Raw genomic sequence first — 22670 nt, forward strand, 5'->3', positions numbered from 1 at the left:
AACATCCTGCTTTAGGTTGTTAATAAGTAATGTTGTTTAATAAATTTGACCAATACTGATTTCAGAAAAGTCAATGGAATGTTAAATTGTATTCTGGGTGTTTCTAACATTAAAATTTTTATGTGGCTGTAGCAGTGTTATATTATATTTGCCTTGTGCAATCTTAGTTCTGTTCAGTGTGGGCTTGCCCACTAGCCTTGGGATGGATAGATGACAAGGTTCACAGTGAAGCTTCAGTTCTCATATCACAACCTTCAGACCCTTTGAAAAAGAAAGAATTTCTTCTTCAAATACTTGCCTGTCACTTACTGCTTTATGAGTCACACTCCCAAGAACAGCATCAGCAAGGGAAGGTTAGCAATGCTGTTGAATTTAATTTTCCTCCTCTTTTTCCCATCATTTCCTCCCCCTTCTGCATAGACTCAAATGCTTTGAATTCAGTGGTATTAATATTGAATTTAAATTATTCTTCAAAGGGACTAAGTGCAAGTGAATGGACCAAAGGTGTTTCCTGTCTTTGTGCAGTCAGGACACTGGGCTAGAGAAGCAGAGATGTCTTCACTCTCAATCTTGCTGATTATCTTCATAATGGAGAAAGATAAATGTTTAATTTATTATCTGCCCCTGATAGTTCTCAGACACTTAAAAAAAGTTACAAAAATTATTTCAATAATCACCAATGGCCTCCCACCTATTTTCTGCTGCTTTTTCATGAGTATGACCTTCTTCTGATCAAAGAGCTTGTGTCTTTCAGACTGTATACATATAGATTATTTTCACAGCACCCAGCAAGCATTCTGCAGTCAGCTCTTATCACATGCCTTATAAGATGCAGAAGGGAGAAGCTGGGGTTTAGTGGCTGGCCTATAAAATCAAACATGTAAACACTGAACAGACTGAACTAGGTTATTCTCTGCTAAATCTAGCCAGTCCATTAGTCACTGACACGATCAGAATTGTTAGAGTTATGTTTCCATAATGGCTGTTTTCAAACAACACATGGATTTCAGATACCAAACCTGGGAATCTTCAGTCAAAAGAGAAAGCCTAAAAAAATTGTCTTTTAACAAAGAAATGCCTCCAAACTTCCTGGTGTTGCTGCCTTCTTAAAATAGAGTCATTAGCTATATGTGTCCATCATTCAACTGCAGAGGAAACACTTTAAACATAGCTATTAAATAATGGAATTATGGCAATTCTTTCACATTGGCTTTCCCTGCTTATTTCTTTTTAGTACAAAACATGTAAAGATGGAAGTGTTCTTGGTGTAACTGTGACAAGGATTGCACTGCTGACACACTGCCAAGCTCTGACCCAGGCGTGTGGCTACACAGAAGGTATGGAGTGTGCCCATCATCCTTAAAACATGCGTACATCATCAGTGTACATCATCCTTAAAATCAAGTGGGGATTGTCATTTATTTCTCATCAATCTATATTATGTTTTACAAAGTCTGGTGCCAAAGGCTTCTAGATTTAAAAACATGATTTTTTTTTTTTATTTGTTCCAGGAAATATGTTCATGTTTAAAATATCTGTAGGAGAGGTACAAATAATGTCTTAACCAATATAAATCCTGCAGTGGAGATTTACTTTGAAAGTTAACCTTTGAGATCATCAGTCATGTTATACTGAAGCTTCCTTCCTTTGAGTGGGTTTGCCTTGGGTCAATTCCATGTTCTAAAAAATAAATTCTGCTTTGTTTTTGTTGGACAGCTGAAACAATTGTGAATGTACTAGATTTCAAGAAGGATGTTGGTTTATGGCATGGAATTCTTACAGTAAGTATGTTTTTTTATTCTCTCTGAGTATATGAAAATAAACTAACTTAATATGCTTAGTGCTGTCACAAACTGGGATGTCCTACAGTTTCTTTTAATACAATTTTTTTCTGCTTTGAAAGCAAAGTAAATGTCATTTAAACCCATGATCTTCTCCTGGTGCATTTACCCATACTGAGCATGGGAAAGATGTCAATGTATTTTTATGTATCATGTCAAATATTGTGATCCCATTCTTATCATGTTATCTCTTATGTGATTTTGAGATCAAACTTTATAGCAGAAACAAATCAAATTAGTATTTTCCTCTGTAGGGATATGATCCAGTGGCATAGTTCTATTGCTCCTGACTAGCTTCCCTATCAAAACTCCCACCAACAGATGTTTTTGCTAACATTAAATATTCCCAATACTTTAAATTGCATTAATTTTTTACTTGATGTTGGAATGTCTTCCTCAATTGACATGGAGACAATTGACGTATTTTTAAGGATTGCTTCTTAAGGTGCTGTTGCAATCAGTGACTGACAAATTGTTTACTATTCACTGATCATTTTAAGAACAGATGTCAAGTCTTGAAGGGTCATTGTTTGGGGGTCCCATGATTTTGGGGATCCCCAGGATTCCCAGTGATCTGATATGTTTTTCCCATGCAGTGTTACGCTGTTCTCACTATCAAAGTGCAGTAATAATATTTCTGCAGCAGAAATTATTAGGCTTAACACCCATAAGTGTCTAATGTTAAAAAGAACATCTTTATCACTGGTTGAAAGCAAATGTCTAATAGAGCTTTTCTGTGCCTTCCTTTGCTATTAATCTTGTTCTTAACTTCATTTTTTTCAGTACTTGCCTGTTTTCCTGTGCCTATGCTTGTACCAGACTGAAAGGATAAAAGATAGTTATATCTTTTGCAGTTCTCCAAGTGTTTAGATGACTAATCCACTGGGACACTTAACCTTTCTTAAACCTAGGTTTTCCAAAACAAATACTGTATTTAACCTGAGCTGCTATGAGGGGAATCATGTTGCCCTGAGGAGATATTTCTAAATGCTAACAAAAAGTAAAGCAGCAGCTCATTTACAGGGTGTTTGTTTAACTGAGAAATCTCTAATGCAATTGATGAGCTCAGACTGAGAGATCAGCTTTGGGTTTGTCATTGGTTTCACTCAGCTGCTTTTTCCTGGAACTTTTCATGGCCTTGTTGAAAATACTGGCATTAGCTCACCTAGAGAGGGACTAAAACCTCCTTCATTTGTTTTCTGTTAAAATAAATGGATTTCTGCTTAGTATAGGATTTCAATTTCTTTGTCTCCTGTCTTTTAAATAATTTGTGCTCTACTACCATTGGAAGCTTTTAATATTTCCCAGAGATGGATTTCCATAGACAGTTGTCTTACTGCTTTTGTCCTTTTTAGTACAGTGTTCATATATATGGCAGTTTATCAGGCTTAGGGATAATATTATCTACATAGTAAACATGTAGACATTCTTCACCCAATGTTTTATTTTTAATTTTTTTCTATTTAGAGTGAACCTCTTTGAATATGAATAGAAAGAAAATGTTCTTTTTCAGTACTGCATAAAAGTTACTATCTGATTAGTATAAGTCCTTAATCTTTAATTAAAGCATTGGAAAATGGGTGTCTGTTTCATCTTCTTGTGGGTAGCTGGATAGGAAAAGATGAATGCCAGAACAGAGTGTTTTGCATAGATGCCCCTGCCCATAACACAACATGAGTAGTTGCCACAATTTTTGTATCAAACCTTTGTATGTTTTTGATTTCAGAGTGTCATGAACATGATGCATGTCATAAGTATTCCATACTCTTTAATGAAAGTGAATCCTCTGTCATGGATACAAAAAGTCTGTCAATACAAAGGTAAGGAACAAGAATATAAAAAAATTTGCTTGATAGTCAAAATCAAAAGTGCAAATTGATAACACAGCTGTCTAGCTTTTCTATGGTGTGTTAGTAATTTTCTCATTGCTGTTGCAGCAAAAGTTGCCTGTGTGAAGTCCAGAGACATGCACTGGGCGTTGGTGGCACACCGAGACCAGAGGGACATCAACCTCTCCTCGCTGCGGATGCTGATAGTGGCTGATGGTGCAAACCCATGTAAGCTCTGCTGCCCCAGCACAGGACAGGACTGGAAGGGGTTTCTCTCTTGCACTTAAAGCTTCAGTCTTCACCCATCTTAGCTAAAATATTTGAAAAACATGCATTTTGTCTACTACAAACTGGGTGACATTTGTGGAACCAGTAATCAATCTGGGATTCTTTTCAAAGTATATTTTTCTTTAGCTCGTCCTGAAACAAACTTGATATTCCATGTAATGTAAGTTGCAGTAAATCTAGTTTTGTTTAACATCACAGTCATGTATAAAGAATGAACCTATAAAAGCTGAAGCGATGGTGAGCTTAAGCTATAGAAAGGATGAGAACATTTCCTCTGAATGACAGTTCTCAGCTGCAGAAGTAACTGAGAATTTTAGGGGAATACTTAAGCTACTCTAGAGAAACACATCTGAATCACTTCATGGCAATTAACAGCATAAGCTGTTTCTCTGTATTATATAAGATATAAGATAGATATATTGTGTATTATATAATGCAATATATATTTATCTATTATATTAATATATCAATATTAATATATGGAAATATAATGTATATTATGTTATATATTATATTATATTATATTATATTATATTATTCTCTGTATTATATAAGATATATAATATCTATATTAAGATACCAGCATAGAGGTGTTCTGCTTGTTTGCAGTAGTTTGTTTGGAATTTCTCTGTTAAATCCATAACCTCCCTCATCATAAAAATGAACACTGCAATGAAATTGATACTGTAAATCTAGCAGTAATGGCTTTTCTATGTAAGCATAATGAAAAGATTTCATGTTTAAAAATTAGTCTTTATTCCCTGTACACATATAGACAACTGCTTATACATACATACATACATATATAGATAGTTGTAGCAGCTATAATGCATTTCCCAGTGGACAAGGATCCTTTTTAAATGATTTTTCCTGAAAAGCCTATATATTAAACAGTAAATTTGCAGTTTAAATAGCATCACTTCAGAAATAAAATTATTTTTCTCTCTGAATATTTTTTTTTCTTTACCCCAGGGTCCATTTCTTCCTGTGATGCATTTCTCAATGTCTTCCAAAGTAAAGGTCTAAGGCAGGAGGTCATTTGTCCCTGTGCTAGTTCACCAGAAGCTCTCACTGTGGCTATTCGAAGGTATGTGTCACACCAGTGAAAACAGATCCACTTAATGTGTATGTCTGGTAATTTGGAAAAAAAAAAAAAAGAAGAAAAAAAAATTTAATATGAATCTGCATATTTAACTTCTATATGATAGGTATAGTTTACAATTTGTTTATGTCCAAGGAAGACATACAAGATATTTTAGAGTAATGATTTAACTTCAGAATGCTTTATGGCTCCCATTGCTGTAATTTTATCTCATTCTAAATTAAATAAGTTGAAATGCAAAGTAAATTCTGTAAATAAAAATGTAAAAATGCCACCGTAAGCATAAAATTAATTAAAACGAGAGAATTAAGTGGAATTGCCATTGAGAAAGCCATATTCTTAAGGACTCTGTTTAGAAAGAATCATGACCTTCTGCAGGCTGCTTTTGGCTGACAGGCACTTTTTAACCATTCACAGGCTTTCAGTAATCATCTGGAAATGCTCTTTGAGTCTGAGGGATTTGTGACTAGAAATAGAATAGATAAAATCCACTTAAACTGCTAAATGCTACTAGAGCTGTTAAGTGTTATGTATATACAATCACAGTGTTGTTCAGGTTGGAAAAGACCTTTAAGATCATTGAATGCAACCATTAACCCAGCACTGCAAAGCCTTCACTAAACTGTGGAGTGCCACTTCCACACATCTTTTAAATACCCAAGGATGATGTCTCAGCCTCTTCCCTGGGCAGCCTATTCCAATGCTTCATGACCCGCTGGGTGAAGGAATTTTTCTTAATATCCAATCTAAAGCTCCCATGGCACAGCTTGAGGCCATTTCCTCTTGTCCAGTCACTTGTTATTTGGGAGAAAAGACCCACCTGGCTACAGCCCCCTTCCAGGCTACATCCTTCCTTATCACTTAGGAAGTGATAAGGTCCCCTCTGAATCTCCTTTCCTCCAGGCTGAGCCCCCCAGCACCCTCAGCCTCTCACAAAACTTTACTCTAGCAGCAGTAACTTTACTCTAGCAGCCCTCCTGTCAGGAGGGCTGTAGCACACAGCCAGTGGTGTGAGTATTGTCTCTTTTGGCAGAGTTTTCCAAAAATTGTACACTGAACAGTAAGCACTTTATTTCTGCAGCTCGTGTTTCTGCAGACAATTATAATTGTTTCACGTTAGAACATGCATTATAAACGTGTAAAGCACTAAAATAGCATTAAGTAAAATACTTCCTGCCACAAATTCCTAAATACACCGTCCAAGTGAAATTTAACTAGATTTTCAATTAGCTTTCCAACAGAACATTTACAGGAGGAAGGACATGAGGCCAAGAGCGTGGTTGATTTTCAGCCACCTCATTATTAGTTTGGAACATCTGAAAGCAATCCATCAGGGACTCACCCTGCCCAGGTTAGTTGTCTTTCTGTGAGCTACAGGATTTCAGAGAGCCCTTCACTCAGCTCCACCTGCCTGCTCTCAGCTTTATACAAGAAGTACCAAGTGTCTTTCCCTTAGATGGATTTCCCTGCCATTGGCTGTGCAGGCCTTTGCTCCCTTGGAATAAACTCTTGCCTGTAAGTTCAGAGAGGAAGTGAATGGGCAGGAGACATCTCTTGTGCTGAGCACTGAGCAGGTTTTTAATTTCCTGGGCCAACCCTGGAAAATTTTGCCCAAATCACAGGTTAGGAAGTGGGAGAACTTCATAATGGCCTGACTGGTGTGCCCCTTCTAGACACAAGCTCTGTGCCTGTAGCTCTCTGAAGCACTAAAAATTCATTTCCAAATTAACTAGCATTGACACCTTAAAAAAGAAAAATTATTAGCACATAGCATTGTGGATAATTCAAAATTAAAAAAAATAGGCATTTTATCTTCAGCGTGACTGTGTAATTACAGAGCAGTTCTTACTGCAGTGAGTGTTACAGAACACATCTCCTTTTATTTGAACTCTGTTTAATGGTAGGATAATGCTAGATGAACTTGGGAGATGTAGTATTTTTCATTTTGTTCAAGCCATCTCCACTGACAGTAAAGTCATTATCATACAATTTCCAAAGAGTTACTGCTGAAGTATGCATTAAAATGACTCCCTGCAGAGCAGAGATCCAGAGAGCTCCCTGTTAATGCTCTGACTCTTTCAAAATCTATGGTGTATTTTTACTGATCTTCCTACAAGGAGGAGTAACAAAACCAGCTCTTGGTTGAAATAACCTTATAGTTTAGAAAAAAGACAGTAATAGGCTAGAGGTACTTCAGCCCTAGTGCTGAATCACAAAACCTAATATTCAAAGGGATGTGTCATGCAAATAATTCATGTTATTCCCCTTTGGTTTACTGCATATTAGTCTGAACCCACTTGCTTAAGGGAATGCAAAAGTTTAAGACAGGTTTTTTCCTCTTTTAAATGGCTGGCAAAAAGCAGTGGTCAAATAGATTGAATCTGTAAATGGTAGGAGGAGCTGCTCTCAAAATGCTTTGTGTAATAAGTAGTGCAAGAAAATGGATGTGTTGAAAGTCCAGATGACCTCTGCTTCTGAAAGACTGGGAGAAGCCTGCAGGAGACCTTTCTTCTCATGAGCACAAAATGTGTGTTTTGGGGAGCAGGGATGAGAGAAAGTTGATCAATAATGCCACTGAAAGTTCCTTTTACGTGATGGGAGTGTTATTTATCACAGGTGCTTATTTACTAGTGCCATTTGTTATGCTCTAATGCAATTTCAAGCGTGCTCACATCCTTCTTTGTTGACAATGTCACTTGAGAAATATGACTCATAAAACCTATTAATTGAAATTTATAGAGCCCATCAGGGCAAGGCTTACATGAACAGGACTGGCTGAGGTCCATCTAGTATTTCAAGCACAGTAGAGGAGAAATGTCACATCAAAGGACATTATCTGTTAAAAAATAGTTGTGTTGTGATGGAGTATTTGCAAAAAACGCAGAATTGTGAACTCAATATTGGCTGGTTTATCCACCCTGAAAAGAGCTGGAGTCTGCTCTTCATGGATGCATAATCTGAACTCAAATCAGCACCATGTCACCTTCCAGTTTTGCATTTAAAATGCAGGACAGTGCGAGAGTCCTTCCAGACATGAAAAGCTCTGACACATTCCCCTGCCTTGGTAACTTGCATACGTCAACACTCATTTACTCAAGCCACGCTCTCCATAGGTATAATTGTATCTGCTGGTGCAGCAGGTGGTTTTATACTGAACAAGCTGACAGGCATCTTGTGCTGATGCTGTGGAATTTTACAGCAATGAGTCTGAGCAAACTGAGGCGTTACCAAGAGGCTGCATCCACAACGTTTTGACCACGATAAAGGCGTAATTTGTTTTAATTTCCATGTGGTAAATTGGAATAGGAAGGATTCAATTATATGCACTAAAATGAAGAAGGTAAAGTCCTTGTGTCTTCCACAGATACTAGACAGTAAATCTATGCCAGGTTGCCTCAAAATAAATAACATATAGAATTTATCAAGTTATTTACTTGATAAGTTATTTACAGTTCCAAATATTTGTAGTGCAGTTTTCTTCATCTATATCATGTTTCAGTATTTTAAAAATTAGGTAACAGCTCTTTACTTGGTTGGTAAAGGCAATCTTTATAAATTTTTCTGAAAATTATATACAGGCTGGTTTAGGTAAATGTTAGGGGTTACTTGCATCTCAGCAGCCCCATATGTGTGGGTGGGTACTGAATAAAAGATGTAATTATTCAGAAATGACTGCAAAACAGGATTTTATTTGGCCTAATAGGGGAGGCAGGAAGGAGCAATTTTAAACTCTTGAAAGAGAGGAGTGTTTGCAATAGTAGTCCATTAAGCACAAGCAAATGTTTACACCTGCCTGATGGTGCACTGATGCTCTAACCCGTGTTCGTAGGCCAACAGACGACAGCAACCAGCCACCAGGGAGAGGAGTTCTGTCCATGCATGGGCTCACCTATGGCGTGATTCGAGTGGACTCTGAAGAAAAGCTGTCTGTCCTGACTGTCCAGGATGTTGGCTTAGTGATGCCAGGAGGTGAGGAACTTCCTTTGAAACTTATTATGAGTCATCAATATAAGTGATTGGCAGTAGAAAGTTGCAGGTGAACATACTTTGTTGCTGGACTACAAGCTTTAGGACTACAAGCTCCTTGAAAACATTTTAGTCCAAAAGCATTACCTTACAAAACTTCATGGTTTGGAAATCCCAAGATTTCTTGTCTACATTTCCCTCAGTCTACCTGTGCTTGCATTAGTAACATGTATTAAATAACCTGCCACCACATCTGTTCCTAAGCTGTGAGGTGTTGGTAGAGAAAATAAGGAAGTTAAAGTGCTGTGGCTGTAAATATCCATAAGTCCAACCAAGACAAAAGGTTTCGGTGGGGAAAATTTTCATAGCCTGTGCGAAGGATCAATAAAATTGCTATCTGAAAGCTTGCAGAATGTTTTTCCAAAGGTCTTGTGCTATCACCCAGCTACTAGATAGAACAGGTATGACTGAAAAGTTCATGTTGATAAATTCAAACTGCAACCAGTGCTTCTGAAGAGGAAGATAACACTTTTCTTAAGGCAGCTACATTTTAAATAAGATGCTATGGACACTAGAAAAGGCTAATACTGTATTTTTTTGTAAGAGAATGCTTGTTATGGACCAAAGCAATAAAACATAATGATGCATCTACAAAATTTCAGTTGAACAACTTAAAGGAAGATACAATTGTTTCTTGTTTAACAGTTTTCATACAAGATATTATAATAATGTGCCATCTTGCACTTCATATTATGTTCTGATAAATTTAATGAAAGTGCACGCTTCTATTTATCCTCTGAGTGGAAGATTTTGTACTCTTGTACTTAAAAGATGTGTTGATTCCTTTCTCCTTACCCTGATCATCATATCCTCTTTGCAATTACAAAATCTACCAATGCTGTACTCCAACTCCAGAGATGATAGCTAAAGCAGCATTCCTAATTCTTGTTCAAATGGTTGACATAAAATAGTACTTTTTTCTCAGGCCAGTGCTTTCTAATCCCTCCTGTTTAGCTCCTGCTGTCTCTGCAGCCTGTAAGACCAGACAGAGGGAGTCTGAGCTCTGATAGATTCTCAGTAAAACAACCCTATTAGTCTGCCAGAATATCTTGGTCTTTCATATGGTGTTACTTGCTACTTTCTGAAAGGTGGATTTCCTGCTTGTCTGCCTCCCTGTATAGTAATTATCAAGGGCTCCATTAGGCTATTTCATTTTGCAATGACTGAGGCTGATCTGGTTTTCAGTATGCAAACCTGGGAACACAATCATATTTCACAGCAATATTACAGATGAACTGCAGTTTCAGAGAGCAAAACAAGTAGGTATTGTTATCAATGTACAGACTGAGTTTACATAAAGATCCTTGCATTCTTTGTATCAATGTCATTCATAATAGAAAACCACTTGATAATGTTGAACACAATAATGTTCAAAAAACTGATTGTTAGACATTAGTCTACATGTAATTAATTTGTTTGTGTCATCTCCACCATGATGTCTTTCCCACAGCACTTATGTTATTCTGTGGTTCATTTTATAATATTTTTTTAATTTCTTTCTTCTCCCTCTAGCTATAATGTGTTCAGTGAAGCCAGATGGAATTCCTCAGCTTTGTAAAACAGATGAGATAGGAGAACTTTGTGTATGTGCTATTGCAACGGGTACATCATATTATGGACTCTCTGGCATGACCAAAAATACTTTTGAAGTAAGTTGACAAAAAGTGCTATATAAAATATTTCCTTTTGAACTTTTTCTATTTCAAGGTAACATTTGACATAAAGTATTGATATAAACACTATAAGAATAGCAACATTAATCAATGCATGTGGCTTAGGATGTATATTCTAGCCAGATAATCTGCACTGAAGCCCATTTCATTAAGTGCAGTAGTAGATCTTTATGCGAGTTTAGTTTTGGCTCTAAAGAGCTTTTACTTCAATATTCTTTATGTGAGTTTAGTTTTGGCTCTGAAGAGCTTTTACTTCAATGTTCAAATAAGATACCAGGAGCTGAAAAAAATCAGAAGGGAAGGAGTAAGAAAGACCAAGTTCAAAAGGTAATATTGTACAAGTCTATGTGCAGAATTTGATTATTGCAAACAGTAAGAAAGCTGCTTGGTATCTCTAGAAAGCACTTTTCAATATTTCCACAGCACTTCCAGAATTAAGGCTTCTATTTATACAGAATCCTGACAGATGTAGTCTTCAAGAGATATATCTGAAGAGCAGAGAAACCTTTTCCCCATTAGTCCCCATCTGCGTTTGTTTGAATTGCATTAGGTGAAAGCCTTTTGGCTTTTAGGAATCTCTTTTCTGACTCCAGTGCACACAGCTGTATTGATAGCTCTGTAGTTCCTGCTCACTTGTTATCACTAACTTCTGCTGAAGACAGTAAGGCTGAAGAAATTAGAGAAAATTGAAAAAAAAAATTTTTAAGCTACAGTTCTTTGTCGCTTCATGTTTATGGCAGAAATTAATAGTAATACATTTAGGTTTCCCATAAAAAACTCTCTGTTATTACCACTTTTAATAGTCTAATGTGACTAATATCTCCTGCAAAATGGAGAGCTGAATGTTGTAAACACTGCACATTATATAATTAATGGAGACAAGTAGATATGATTCTACATCCTACAGTTGAATTCAGGAATCCTATTATGCTATTGTGATCTGGAATTTGTTGATAGCTGATTTTTATGCTGCAAATACAATTGGCAATACCCAGTGTGGGTGATAATCCTGGATTTTACATACTTCAGGGTAGAAAGGTACTTCTGTTCATTTTGTAGTACTTGCTGTAATTGTGGTATCATTCATTTATCATTCATAACTGTCAGCCATTTAACAGCATATTTAGACTGACTTAGACTTATTCCTAAAGCTAAGCAAATAAATTGCCATTGAGTGAGCAGGACCAATCTATTTTAAAATTAAGCATGATTTTAAGTGTTCTCTCAAAGTGGATCTCTATTCTGTTTTACTGCTGAATTCATGTTGCAGGTATTAGAGTGTCAAAGAGTTTTGTGCTCCTGAAATGAATTATGGCCAAGGATGTATAGGCATTAAATCTGTTCAATAAGAGTCACCCATGGGCATCTAGCAGCAGAATTTGACCTTTCTTTTTAGATGAGCCTTCAAGAACACTATATAGGCATGGTGTTCTACTTGCCATTGTCTTTTTGCCTTTAGACTATTTAAGTTTAAAGGAATAACTGCAGGACAGTGTGGTTGTGTCAGAATGCAGCTCAGAGCAGCTCACATGCCAAAAGGATAACACTGTGCTAATTAGGGTAGAAAAAGCCATAGGAATCTGTCTGTGGAAGTCACATTTGTCTGGTGTTCAGACATTTAGAGAAGTGCTCGGTAGGGCTTTCAGTATTTTCAGTATTTTCACTTCCTGGTGTGCTACAGGAGACATTATCACTACTATTCTGAAAACTTAATTGACATTAAATAAAAATGTGGTCAGCTGAAAGAATCATTAATGTGCTGAACCTTAAAATAGCTTCACTTCTAGCCTGCCTATGTCTTATACTGTGCTGGAAATGGGCATGAGGTACTGAAAAAAACCTCTACTGAAATGTTCATGAGTTAAGCTCTCAGTTAACCTATACACAGCTCCTCGGGTTGGCAGTCTGCTCAGCATGGGTTTTTATTTAATACTTAAATGTAGATTTGTATATTTTTTTAAGGTCATAAATGATCTACAGGCTCACAGTTACAGAAAATGAGTGTGATAAACAGAGTGGGATTGAATTTGCTGGAACTCAGGTGCACACCAGTGTAGGAGTTTCCTGACACTCCCTTTATGGCCACTGAAGGATAAAGAGCATCACCAGTGACCTATTTACTTTGATTCAGAGTAGCCATCTGAGAAAATGCCTGAAATACTTTGCAGGCTGATCTCTGTGTACAGAACTGAAGAGCCATGTTTCTGTTTTGCAGGTGTTTCCCATGACCAGTTCTGGTGGCCCTATCACTGAATATCCTTTTATAAGGACGGGACTCCTAGGCTTTATAGGACCAGGTGGACTGGTCTTTGTTATTGGCAAGATGGATGGTTTGATGGTTGTCAGTGGAAGAAGACATAATGCTGATGACATTGTAGCAACAGCACTGGCCGTGGAGCCCATGAAATTTGTCTACAGGGGGAGGTTTGATCCTTTCTTTCTTTATATTATGTAGAAATCTTTATTTGGCTTAGATGAAGTGTAAATGATCCAGATGCTTTCAGAAAGCAATGCCTGATGTACATTGTAGTTTCCCTCCAGTTCTGTTCATATTGCCTGAACCAGGAGACTGCTGAGGGAAGCCCAAGGCAATGTTGAGGAAGAATTTGGATACCAAGGTCTTGAAACTGTGATTACTGAAATTTCCAGTTGAACAGCTGGTTGATTCTGAGGGTGTTGGCTCAACAGGAGCCTTTCTGTGTGCACTGAAATTTCCAATATGCCTTACACTGACTTTTTTGAATGTGACAGTGGTTCTTTGTGTGACCTTCCTCATGTGCTGGAACTGAGCAGGAGACATCCAAAACTTCTGAAGAGCCTCCTGCAATAGCACATGCTCACACTCCATCACATGTCAGACCTCTTACAAAATGATGTTGCAATTACCATCTTCTAAGATGGGGCCAAAGAAGGTGCTTATGCTGGCTGTTATATAACATCTTAGCAACAACCTTGGTGTGACCCAAATGTACTGCTTTTCTTATTCCAAGAATGTTCACTTCTCAATCCTGCTCTGACATTCTGCTTGTATATACATGACTGTAGAACAAAGCCTGCTGTTTCCACTCCAGAACTTATCTAAAACTGTTCTTGTAGCTTTTTCTGCATAAATATATTAATAATTGACACACCGGGAGTCTAACTAATAAGAAAAGAAATCAGAGTTGTAGAAGGTTGATGCAGAAGGCAGGTTTTTCCATCTGTCCTGGCACTAAATGCTCTTCTCTCCTCCTATAGAATAGCAGTGTTTTCTGTGAGTGTGCTGCACGATGAAAGGATAGTTATTGTTGCTGAGCAAAGGCCAGACTCCACAGAAGAGGACAGTTTTCAGTGGATGAGCCGAGTTCTCCAGGTAATGCTCTATATGTACATTTGGAAGCTAATTTTTTTTCTTACTTTATATTCTTTTTATTGATCTTTCAGACCCCTAAGTTGACTGACATTTGTCTTTGAGTAATTGTGAATCCACCTTCAGTTGCACTTGCTCTTAATGAGCACAAAATGAGATTCTTCTGAGTGACAGTTCCTATCTGCGGCTGTACACACCCAGAGAGTGATCCTTTCCTAACCAAAATGCTATAAGAAAGCAGGAATGAATTGAAGTAAATAATAGCAATGAGAGAGTAGCATATGGTGTATAAGGATATAGTCATTCTTTATTTTGAAAGGGGAATGAATGAATGAATGAATGAATGAATGAATGATTAATTAATGCATTATATACTCTAACTGTCAAAAGCGGACAGAGTCTCTTAACTGCTCACAATTATAAGCATGGGTACAGAGTTGGCCTCATTGGGATTTATTTTCTTTGACATGTGAGAGAGAATTATGTGTTTCTAGTTTACCATGTTGATAGCTAAAATAAACTGAGTAAAACTCTTCCTAAAAATCCCAATTTCCCTCCACTGAAATGAAGGAAAGTGATTGATTAGCTCAGATCTAGGTATCTACAGTGGGGTTATCTTTTCAGAGGGATACCTCTTCCAAAGAATCCCATTCCAGCAGTCTGGCAATATCAGTACTATACTCAGGTTTTTTTTCAAGTCTAATGTCCACACAAAAAAATGTTAAACACCTTAGATAGGGTCATCTTCCATCTCAGTGGTTAATCCCATTCAGACTCAAAAGCAATAGATTTAATGGAGATGTAGTCAGATTAAGTCTGTTTGTTGATACCTTGTGAAGTGGTCTCAACTCTATGTACAGTTGCTCTCCTGTTACTTCTACTTCTTTTTCCTACCTTCCTTCCTGGCCTTCTGCAAGGACCCTTCTCAGTAAATATATTGCAGGCATATTTTTTGCTTTACTTAAGAGCCAGAGAAAAAGATCCCACATGATTCAGAGATGTTTTTATTCATCATTGCATTTTACTGAATAAGAAAGGGAATCTATCTGCTGTATCCTTCAAGAAACTGAACAAATAAGCTTTCATCCATCTCAAGACAGGCTCATCTGCTCTCTTGATTCAAAAGACAGCTACATTTCATTCTCGTATTCACAGCAGATCTAAATTAATATACCAAGAAAAGATAGAATCTCCAGCTTGCCATCACAGAGAAGGCTTTTGAAACACCTAGTAGTACCTAGGGCAGCTCTTGTAGAAGAAGAGAGTTTGGGTTGCCCACACTTTTGTCAAGTAGGAGGCTCCTAAAGGGGTTGAGACTCTGGACTTAACACTTGTCCTGTTTTGTCAGCGAAGCATTTTTGTGACTTTTACAGACCTAATGTCTTACACAATCATAGCCAGTAGAGTTCTGTACTAAAAGCTGCAGGAATCATGTGTCCCAACAGTCCTGCCAAGAGTCAGCCCTGTTATTCTGAGTCTGATCAAGTCCTAGCAGTGTCTGAGAATAGCAGGCCGTGTATCAAAGGACACACATGTGGCTGCTTTCATCACCCACGTGTGAAGCCTGCAACTCTGGCACGCACCACTATGTGAACAAGAAGTTTCTGTTTCCACCACAGCTGAGAGCAGAGATGAAGGACAGAAGCCAGGAACATGTGGGATGTTTTGTGCCTCTTCCCAATCAGAGTTTTAATGACAGATGTCAGGAAGTGGTAACCAGCTGTATCTGAATCATCTGCTAGTGAGGCACACAACATTACAGCCTGTGTCATGACTCTCAGTGAAGTCCATGGTAACAAACTCGAGCAAATTGGTACTTGATTTTAATGCTATTTGTGAGTTGTCTGACACTCTGAGTGCTGCCATGTGCCAGCCCTGCACTGCACTGCCTGCTTCTGCTGTGTCTTGCTGTCTCTTCCCTGCAGTTGAGCTGTCTCAATTTGCAGAACCAGTTTTTCCAGTGGTTTGCACATATTCTGACTCTCCTGACACCCATCCTGCCCCTTGGCAGGGAACTGAAGGACAGCAGAGCTGCCACACCTGTGGGACTATGCTGGACTGCAGCCCTTCAGCAGAGGGATGGTTGGGAGGGAGTGGTCAGGCTGGGGATGGAGTTTCTCGAGAGTAGAAGGGTGAAGATCCCAGATCACCCAGCAGTTCAGTCAGAACCTAGATGCTCATCTGCTGCAGACTGATCTGACCCTTCAGGCATGGTTGTGGTTCCTGTGTGCCACACTGGATGTTAGTTTTACCAGTTCCAGGACTTGACAGGGCTAGGTAAAGCCAGGAGATCTACTGCAGCACTGGAGAGTGTTTACCCAGAGAATTGTGTCAGAACAAGATGTTTTCTCAGCTCAAACAACACAGCAGTCTGGACTCTCCACAAGTTTGGGTTTATCTTGTCCATTTTCACAGTGAAAAGAGGGACAGAGATATTGTTTGATTCTGGCTAGACAGAGTCATTTCAAAAACCAAGTCATCTCATCGAGGGCCATAAATGCCAGCAGTATTAAAATTGACTGGTACTCTTCTCCCTCACAATTTTAAGGCTCAGTTCACCAATTGTCATCCTTGTGACAAAATCATTCCCTGCTTCAGAAATGTGCCCAACTCAAAGGTGTGAAAGGTGACAGATTTGAATGACTCATGATATTTATGTGGCATTGTGTAGCAGATGTATCTCTCAGAGACAGTTCAGAAGTTGCTGGGGAATCATTGCATGCACCCCTCATCCTACCACAGCTGAGTATTGCTTTCCATTCACCACCTCTTGGAGCCACAGAGTTAAATGGTTACTTGCCTTGTGATGATTTTCCTTCAGGCTGATGTCAGGTGAGGATCCCATAATTTATCACTGCTTTTCAGAACCTACAAATAATATTATGATTAGTAGGTTATGATAGTTTCTGCCAGAAACATGAGACGTGTGTTGGCTGCCATAAATATTTCACTATTGCTGATCTTTTGGGAGGTGTCTGTAGACCAGCAGCAACAGCTTCCAATTCTACTGTGAGAGCTACTGCTGCTAAAATACCAATGCTTTTAAATGAGTCATCATTTTATTATTTTTTCTTATGAGATTTTGCAGTCAAATAAATAAGAACTGGAGGAAACAGAAGCCAAAAGTGAAGCATTGCTTAGTTTGTAGTAATTTAAATCAGTAATTTATTAGTCTACATTTTAGTACATACATAACTGTAAGTGATTATTTCTCAGAGTTTAGATAGTATCTTCAAGGCAGCACACATATCAATTCACTTTTATCACAGTTTAAAATTAAAAAGCAAGATAAGTAAATTATATTTTTGAACATTTAACTACTCATTAGATATGCTATTTGTAATTTGTTTCTCAATTTGTGTAAATGTCTGAAGTTGGTTTTTTTAACACACAATTTCTGCAAGTTTTGTTACCATTATAAGGAAAATAAATCCTTTAAATCAGTGGGGAATTAAAATCTGTTTGCATGGATATTCATGTTTAACTCAATAAATTATGTAGATACTGTATGCTACAGTTTTCTTGAAAGTAATGCAGTTTAATTCACTTTAATATCAGGCAGTGAACATGGTTGCTATACAATTCAAAGATGTTTCTTTGTCAGGTTTTTGTCCAACCAATTTTTTTTCAAGTGGGTAGTTTCATAGTTTTCCCTTATGTATTTTCCATTCCTTCCTGAAAATCTTTTACACTGTGATCGGGGAATGAAACAGTTATTACATTATTAAAAAAAAATAAAAATTCACAAGCTGCATACATCATTAGTTATAGGGGTTATTTGAAATTTTGCCCTGCTCAGAAAGATGGACTGGATATTAAGTTGATAGGAATCCTTTGAACTTTAGCTCTGAGAAGTGCACAGCTTAAAAGCAATTTCCTGTGGTCTGACAGCCCATCTTTGTAAAAAATCTCCATGATATCTGCTACTAATGTGTGCTTAAGAGGGAAAACAAGGTAGCATTTCCTAATAGATTTGTGGGCATTTGTCACCAGGTTTTTGGTTGCTTTTTTATCTGCTGGAATGAGTGTAACAACATTTCTGTCCACCTGTTCCCAGTGAAAAGAACCTCCTTATCACTGACATAGCTGATCCAGTTATTTCCATCGCCAGTTAATTATTAGGGCTGGCTTATGAAGGAATTCAGAACAACATGTGCTTATTAGTGATGAAAATCAGCCTTTCATTAAAATCAACTTCCTGTGTGATTTTTTAGGCAATCGACAGCATTCATCAAGTGGGAGTCTACTGCCTAGCACTTGTCCCAGCAAACACACTTCCCAAGACACCTCTGGGAGGGATTCACCTGTCAGAAACCAAACAGCTCTTCCTGGAAGGATCTCTGCATCCTTGCAACGTGCTGATGTGTCCCCACACCTGCGTAACAAACCTGCCCAAACCAAGGCAAAAGCAACCAGGTAAGAGCAGTGAAGGCCAAGGGACTGTGACTTCATCTGTGTGCTTATGGTACTGTAAGGGAGCAAAATCAAGTAATTGCTGATACAGGTGAGAATCAGCTTCATCAGCTTTCCTCTTCAATATTCTGTGTGTGTCAAGGACATCATTGGTGTTGCCAGGAGCTAGAAGCACCTTCACAGAGAGTGCAAGGAAAAAAGCTAATTCAATAAAGATGACATGTCACTTTGAGACCATACCTGGAGTTCTTCATAAATTCCTCTTCAGTTATGTTTAAAGAGGATGGCGACCAAACCAGAGAAAGATAAACTCTTGGCTTATTTCAAAGGCTGACCTTGTAAACTAGAAACAGAGAGAAGAGGACTGTTGTCACTAGATAACAGTGTTGGAAGAGCAAATGCTTCAAAACTGGTCATGAATAAATTAAAGCAAAGAATGAGTGGTTTAATCCCCAACCTGTGTGGGGAGATTCTGTATTACTCTTACAGCAGGTAATTAGAGGAAAAACCCTAACTAGTTTTAACATAGTTCTTCAGAAGTTCTGCCTCTTAATGAAGAATATTGGATGAAATTGTACAGCAAGGGACTGTCTCAAGAGACCAAGAAAGCCCTTGTAGCCTGCAGTAGTCCAGTCACTGGTTATTTGTGCCCAATCTACAAGTAAATTTTAACAAATTTTTGCCTTTGAATCCAATTGCAGGTTTTAGTACTCATATTAATTTCAAGGAGTTCTGGATGTGTAGCCTCAGGCTTAAGACTTGGATTCAGCTACATTAGACTAAGTGTTGGTTATTTTCCACTTTGAAAAACACCTTGGAATTAGAAGTGGGCTTGCTCTCTGGATCTTGAGTATGGAGGCTATACCTCATGAATTCAATGCTAGTTTGCCTAAACCATCATCTTTTTAAAACCTTTGGACAAATGTTTCAGAATCAAAACCATAATCTTGGTTTGTCAATACTGAGTGTCAGAGGTTAGCAGTGACTTGCACTGACTTAATGAAAGCAATGAGGACTTTTACTGCAGTGGTCACATTGGTATTTCCTTGTTGCTGCACCACAAAGTAATTGCTGAACTAGAATCAATGGAGATCATTACAGATATGTTACGTATACATTAAATATTACTATGTTAATAATAATATTTAATGCCAGGAGCACAGAAACAAAACTGATTCACGTTCTCCCATTTTGTGTTGTTGTGACATACCGAGAGGGCATTGCTTTTATTAGGGTATTTATCATAGGGTATTGCTTTTTAAAGCAGAGTAGTCTGTAGGTGTTGTACATTATGTGGTTACTTATACCAGAAACAATCACTTGGACACCATAGGCTAGAAGTGGAGCTTGGTATAAATTGCAGTTGATCAGTAATCCATGCTGGAGGAGCAGAAAACAAATGCCAACATGAGCTTAAATGTTATCTGTGAGACCATTGGTCCCATCATTGTCCCCTAATGGTAGCAACAAAACATCAGTGAAATCCACCTCATGGAGGAGTGTCAGCCATGACACCTGATTTTCTTCTGAACTTACTCAACTTCACTCTCAATCTTATTCTAGAGGGCTTGCATGTATTTTATCATAGGCACCATCTGCCTTCCTAATCCCTGCCACTTTGTGTCTGTTGCGTTACAGAAGTCCTAATACAGATGCAATTTAGCCCGGGCAACAGAAGAGGGAAATAGGAATGTTGTCACTCTGGACTGAGGCACTTGAATGGATATGGCTACAGTAGGAGCTAAATTTTCCAGATTCATCCCACAAAGACAGACAAGATATGTCTCTGGCTGTGGAGAGCCCATGCTAAATTAGAGCTGTTTTGAGAGGATGAATCCAGTCCTATGTATCTTCCAACCACTTCTGGTTCCTAACCAAAGTTTATGTCAACAGAGATGTGCTCAAATTTTGGTCTTGTGGATGGCAGTGAGGAGAACATCATGTAATGAAAAAGAAATCACATGAATTTTCATCCACAAGCAAAGGATTTTTATTGCATTTGGTGTATTTCTGCTTTATTCTAGAAATTGGCCCTGCCTCTGTGATGGTGGGGAACTTGGTCTCTGGAAAAAGAATTGCACAGGCCAGTGGCAGAGACTTGGGGCAAATAGAAGATAATGACCAGGCCAGAAAGGTAAGGTAAACTTTTCTGTTACAGCTTGTATTTAACATCATATAATTGACTTCATCCATTATATAGTTAACATCATATAGCTGACATCAGGACACTTAGCAGTTCAGAGATATGATGGATGATGATGACTATTGTTATTATTATTAGTACCACCAAATTTGTTGATGGCTTCTTTTTAATTAATGCATAGATTTAATATGGCTTCTTTACAGATAAATATTAAATAGACATGATGAGAAGTCACTGCATTTTATTTTTATGGATTTTTTGAAATAAGTTTACATGGGACAGCAGAAAAAATGTGGTGGAAAGCATTCACTGGGCTTCTACCAGAAATCACCCTCTATTACATAATTTTTACCAGCTCAAGTGGAATCCAGAGAATTTTGTTACATGTAAGGTCCTGACCTTATTTGTTGTTATTTTAATCCTGGCAAATTAAGTTGAAATTCAGCTCTTTTGGGGGCTTATGTGAGTAATTAAATTAGTAAGTTCTATGCTATATAAGTAGTTAAGTATTTAAGTAAGAAAAAGAGAAGAAGCTAAAGAAATTAAATAGTTTTTAAATTCAGAGGGATCAGTAAGAACTTGTATTGCTTTGGAAATATATGCAGTAATATGTCATAATCCCAGCAGTGGCTTCACTTCCAGAGAGGTGGCTGCTACCATGCAAAAGCACCTTCCTATAAATATGTGACAGCAAGAGAATTAATTCCTGTTTAGTGCTTCTGGGTATTGTGGCCTGGATTTTAAAGCCAATAAGTGGTTTGGTGTCATGACTGTCACTCTGCTTTATTGCAGTTCCTGTTCCTGTCAGAAGTGCTGCAGTGGAGAGCTCAGACCACCCCTGACCACGTGCTCTACACCCTGCTCAACTGCAGGGTAAGAATCTGGGGCTGGGGTGGCAAAGGCACACTGGGATTTCAGCAGCATCTGCCTGTGCTGTGGCTGGATGTGACCTTTCTCTTCCTATTTCCACTTATACTCAGCTGTTACACTTCATGTTCACTGAGGCAGAAAAGAAAAGAGAATCACCATTGTCAGTTGTCAAGATATAGATTGCTTTTGTATCAGTGTGCCTTACACATTTCTCATTCCTTTTTCCACCATATACATGTTGTGTGTGAGCTGACACTGCAAATCTGTTTCAATACTGTTGAATCTGTTTCAGATCTGTCCCTGTGTGAATAACAGTGTTTAATACTGCTCACCATCCTGATTTCCAGTTTGAAAAGCAAAGGCTTGGCAAAACCAAAGCATTTTCCCTAAATGTAAGAATGGCTGTTGTTTGTGAGATTGGACCATCTGGGGAGGTGTGAGAATGAGGAAAGGAGGTGAAGAGAAGAAAATGTGTGTCCAGAATACAATCAAGTCTGTAGAGAATCACTAATAAATCTCTCTGCATAACCTACATGGGGTGCCAGCCTGGCACAGCATTCCATTGCTTACTAGAAATGAGTTAATGAAGGTGACTGGTACAGGACTTGGCTTTGCTAAGAGTAAAACTTCCTTGCTTTCTGTAGTGTAGTTTCTTTACTTCCTGGATGATTACAGATGATAAACCAATAATTCTCAAGACCACAGAGAGAATTAAGGTCTGATTTCAAACCATTCCATCACAGTACATCTACACATATCTGTCAGATCTGGAAAACATACAAAGTGTGTGAGGGTCTTCAGGAGAGGGGAGGCCTGGAAAGGTTCTGGTCCCCTGGAGTAGTAGCTGATGTTGTCTCAGCCTATGTGGTCTTTATGCAACTTGAATGGGTTCTTAAACCTCCAGTAATTTGTGGACCTCTGTGAAATCACCACTTACAGTATTTACAGAATGTCCTTCTCCATTTTACAGTGCTGGTACAAAGTTCAGTTTGAAGCTGCCAGTAAGTAATTAAATAATTTTTTTAAAACATCAGATTAAAGTTTATATTTATGGATATGTGAAACCTCACAGATAAATAGTGAAGTAATATTGTATTTTTTTAAGGCAAAGTAGAAATCTTGAGAGGCAATGCTGT

At 38.0% G+C, this 22670-nt stretch overlaps 1 protein-coding gene across 5 annotated transcripts in view; it reads left to right on the forward strand.

Moving 5' to 3' along the window:
* The window catches only part of DIP2C (disco interacting protein 2 homolog C), a 310628-nt gene that overhangs the window by 231133 nt on the left and 56825 nt on the right, over positions 1-22670 (forward strand). For all 5 annotated transcript variants that reach the window (XM_041408487.1, XM_041408489.1, XM_041408488.1 and 2 more), the window contains 12 exons: positions 1235-1337; positions 1717-1781; positions 3568-3661; positions 3779-3898; positions 4931-5045; positions 8890-9029; positions 10599-10735; positions 12975-13183; positions 13997-14111; positions 18323-18524; positions 20546-20655; positions 21457-21537. In XM_041408487.1, the coding sequence (XP_041264421.1) occupies positions 1235-1337; positions 1717-1781; positions 3568-3661; positions 3779-3898; positions 4931-5045; positions 8890-9029; positions 10599-10735; positions 12975-13183; positions 13997-14111; positions 18323-18524; positions 20546-20655; positions 21457-21537 (1491 nt within the window). The remainder of the gene's footprint in view (positions 1-1234; positions 1338-1716; positions 1782-3567; positions 3662-3778; positions 3899-4930; positions 5046-8889; positions 9030-10598; positions 10736-12974; positions 13184-13996; positions 14112-18322; positions 18525-20545; positions 20656-21456; positions 21538-22670) is intronic.

The sequence above is a fragment of the Onychostruthus taczanowskii genome, unplaced genomic scaffold (genome assembly GCF_017590055.1).
Source record: "Onychostruthus taczanowskii isolate IOZ18803 unplaced genomic scaffold, ASM1759005v1 scaffold3, whole genome shotgun sequence".
NCBI classification, from domain to species: domain Eukaryota; kingdom Metazoa; phylum Chordata; class Aves; order Passeriformes; family Passeridae; genus Onychostruthus; species Onychostruthus taczanowskii.